The sequence below is a fragment of the Fukomys damarensis genome, unplaced genomic scaffold (assembly GCF_012274545.1).
Source record: "Fukomys damarensis isolate Sample0158 unplaced genomic scaffold, DMR_v1.0_HiC HiC_scaffold_19, whole genome shotgun sequence".
Classification (NCBI taxonomy): Eukaryota; Metazoa; Chordata; class Mammalia; order Rodentia; family Bathyergidae; genus Fukomys; species Fukomys damarensis.
In genome coordinates, this window is record NW_022900931.1 from 48,701,528 (window position 1) to 48,705,817 (window position 4,290).

The 4,290-nt window shown below is 39.2% G+C and overlaps 1 protein-coding gene across 1 annotated transcript; it reads right to left on the bottom strand.

The window, feature by feature from the left end:
- Nucleotides 1-2,558: 2,558 nt before the first annotated feature.
- Nucleotides 2,559-3,496, bottom strand: LOC104850956 (olfactory receptor 10J1). Its single transcript, XM_010608079.2, is given in 2 exon segments — nucleotides 2,559-2,660; nucleotides 2,663-3,496. Coding segments are annotated over 2 exon segments (936 nt in total).
- Nucleotides 3,497-4,290: the final 794 nt, after the last annotated feature.

The following is a 4,290-nucleotide window of genomic DNA, read 5'->3' on the forward strand; positions in this document are numbered from 1 at the left end:
GAAAAAAATGAGGTAAGGCTAAGTTTTTCGAATGTCGTGCTTCTGTTTTTATGTATGTACATGTGCATGTACACACAGAGAGATATCATCATGTTATAACATTTTATACTGGAGAGCCAAGGGTCATGACAGAGTTTGAAGTTCATTGAAGTAGATGGAAGAAATTAACATGGGACAAAAGGCCAAGCATTAACTACAGGAATTGATAACCAAAGACAGAAAAGCAAGGCTTTGGAAATATTGTTTTTTCAGGGGACCAAAAATACATGACCTGAAGACAATGACAGATGGAATAATAATTAAGATGTGGGTGTATGTGGGAGGAAGGTAAGAGTTGAAAGCAATTAGTGAAATAATATAAAATGGCCAGAAAAACTTAGAGAGGTAAGAATTTAGGAGATATGTTAGCTAAAAACATAATGACCGTGGAAATAATACACTGTATTTCTCAACCCTTTTTGTCGTTATTGCAACAATTCCTGCCGTGTTTATTTTAGTGTATGGTTCGATGGGGAAAAGAGAGCAGGGATGGATCACCCCATTTTGCAGATAAAGAAAGATGAAGTTTATAGTTATAAAAGTACTTTTTTACTCTAATGAGGATAAAGGATATTTGTCCCTGTTTTGTCATTTTGAAAGGATTTTTACACTTAATGCCTCATGTGTTTAACAAGAAACTGCATACAAGTTTTAAAGATGAGGAAATTGAAACTAAGAGAAATTAAACAACTCACTCAAATATATATGATGAATAAGAACAAGATTCAGAAGTCAAAATGAAGTCTTTTTATTCCAGTGTTTGTGTTCTTTCCACTGAATTCTGCTGATCTCTAAAAACTACCACCTAACATTTAAAGTAGCTAAGTTTGCAGATATAGATTATCTATTACTGAGAAGATTAAAGAAACAGGACAGCATTTTCAAGGCTACTGTCAAAAATATAAACAAGGCATTTTTTTACTTAATAAAAGTAAAAGTGATCATTGCCAAATGCAGCCTGACTTCAAGTTTGAGAACTATCTATCTATCTATCTATCTATCTATCTATCTATCTATCTATCTATCTACCTGTGCAAGACTGAACCTTCGTGAGTTATCTGGAAAATCAAACTAGGCAGATGTAATCCTAGATTTTGAAATTAGCATAAAGGAACTTGTACTCTGGGCAAAACATATCACTTGGTGAAACATTAAACATTGGGTGGAACTGTCCCTCTGGCAAAGATCCCACCCGGTTATTACTTTACTCAGTGCCCATTTCACAGTATTATCTACACAGATGTCACGGGAGGTGTATTCTGTAGTCATATGTGGATGTTTGAGTTGGAAGTCAGGATGTGAGGGCGTATATCTTCTTCTAGGATATTTTATTAGAGGACTCATACAGGAATACTTCCATTTGGTGTTTTGGAATGAGTAGACGTCCCTGTCTGAGCAAGACTTGAGGATGGCAGTGAGTGCTGTCCATTAGGTGATAGTGAACTATAAGAAGTTATGAGAGTATGATATGATAAGGGAAACTACACATTACTAGGTACTGTTGAACTGTGGGCTGTGTGGAGGTGAGTGACTGCTTGTAGCGAAGGGGGTTGCTGGAAGATGAGATGACTAGTGCAAGGCGACGTATTAACTCAGATTCTAGAGCACTTTAAGTGATAAGATTGATGGTTTAATGAGCCTTTTCTCTTACTGAGTCAGAGTTACCAGATGACTACTTCCTTATCCAGTTCATCTCAGTCCTCTCATCCCCCTAGTTCCTACTCTAGATTTCCCTCTTGCATTACTATTTACTAGTAGCTTCTGTTCATTCTCCAAGGATAACCCAAAATCAGAATTTCTTTTTCCTGGGTTCAAACCCTCATATATAGTATCACCGAAAACATTTGTATATCCTCATAATGTAAATGCTAATATGATTACTGGTGCTTCCTCTTTTGTTAACTAGATCACCAAGGGATTTTAATCACTTTCCAAAAATATTTCTCTTACACGATCCTGAAAAATATAGATTTTCCCATATGGCCAACCTGAAACTTACAGGAACAAGATCCAGGCTTTAAGGACTGTTGAATTTTATAGATGCTTATTTCTAGTATCCATTTTATTTATGGTATCTCTGATGCAAAAGAACTTGAAATGTCCATGAAGGAATGACTTCAGATAGTTGTTAAATCTACACATTTCTGAATGGGTAAAGGGGAACCTGGGTCAAAAAACAAGTGTTATAATAAAAAATATATAAAGATTTACCCCACTTCAGAGCAGCCTATCCTCACCAATACTGTCTGCAATCCTGATCCTTCTCTGTCCCAAGCTACCCTGACAACCCATCCACTTTCCAATACCAGTGAGTTCTTTACTGCTGGTCTCTTGTGAGATGCAGTCTTGTTTGTGCTCTGCAGAACTGTCTCCCCTTTTCAAGCACTGAATCTGTAGTTTCTTTGTTCTTGCTTCATCTTACCCAACCACTTCTGAATGGACACCAGAGTCGTAGTGACTGTGGCATAGCCCCACTTTTCCCTGTCTAAGAAATCTTGTAAGACCCTGTTTGTGATGACTCATCCCATCAAGACAGTTTTCGGCCAAAAGCCCTGCACAGAGCATCCTTGACCTCCTTGTTCCTCAGGGTGTACACCACAGGGTTCAGGAGGGGGGTGATGACAGTGTAGGTCACAGAGATCAACTGGTCCTCATCCTTGGTGTTTTCTGACTTGGGCTTGAGGTAGGCGATGGAGGCACAGCCATAGTGGACAATGACCACCGTGATATGAGAAGCACATGTGGCAAAAGCCTTTTTCCGGCCCTCCGCAGAAGCAATCCTGAGGATGGTGGAGATGATGAGGATATAGGAAATGAAAACCAAGCCCATGGGAATTAAAATCACCAGGACACTGATGATCAGGGTCAGGATCTCATTGACAGTAGTGTCGATGCAGGAGAGCTTCATCACAGGCCGGATGTCGCAAAAGAAGTGGGCTACCTCAGTGGCACAAAAGGGCAACCTGAACACGGCCGACACCTGTATCATTGCTACAATTAGACCGGTTCCACAGGCCCCCCTCACAAGCTGGATGCACATGCTCTTGTTCATGATGACTGAGTACCTCAGGGGATTGCAAATAGCCACAAAGCGATCATACCCCATTGCCGTGAGCAGAAAGCAGTTGTTGATGGCCAGTGTGATGAAGAAGAACATCTGAGTAGCACAGCCTGCTAAAGAAATGGGCTTATTCAGGCCTATGAGATCAAAGAGCATCCTCGGTATAATGATCAGTGTGTACACAGTCTCAGAAGCTGACAACATGCTCAGGAAGAAGTACATGGGGGTGTGCAGAGAGCGATCGAGGCCAATGATGGTCACGATGATGACGTTCCCTGCCAGGGTCAATATGTAGAGTGCCAGGAACACAAGAAAGAGTGTGAGCTGGTGCTCGTGGAAGCTGGAGAAACCCTGAAAAACAAACTCACTCACCACAGTGTGATTCTCTTTCTTCATGAGCTCATGGATAGTGTCTAAGAAAGAAAAAAGTACACAAGGACTTGATATGGGTAATTCTGTCACGTATAGTAGGCTGGGCAAATTCTTGTGGTCAACCTAGCACAGATTTCTACTCATTTTATGTTTACATTCATACTTATTTCTTTGGGGAGGAGATGGTAGAGAAATGTTCTTTTCTCAGGAAGAATAAAGTACATGGCTTTCAGAGTCAAATGCTGTAACCTCACTTCCTTTTCCTATCATGTGCTATCTTATCTTGAGCAAAGGTTGAATATTTCTAACACAAGTTTCCCCATATCTATATGGGTGTTGTGATAACATCACAGAATTGTTGATACAAAACTTCATGCTCCTAAGTATAATACTTCTATTATAATTTCAAAAATGTTGAATACATTTGTTCAGTGGTATCATGCAGAATCCCAGGCACCACATCTACTCACTAATTTCTGAGCTTCTATTTGGGTAAAACTTGCTGTTTGCTACTATGGTGTCTTGTTCCTATGGCTTATACATTGCTTTTTCATTCCAGTCTTTTGATTCTGATGGTGCTCTTCTCAACTTTGTCTTACATTTTTCTTCCCTAGATAATACTCACTTTCCAAAACCATTTTTTCTGTAAAATGTTTTTTCCTTACCTTCTCTCTCTGAAACCAATATATCCTTGTACATGTAGGTAGCACAGAACTGTTCATTGACTTTTTAAAAATTGTAACCACTTTTTCATTCATTTATAATGGCAAAACATATTCACATACATTATTTAATTTTATTAGCATCAATGAAACAGG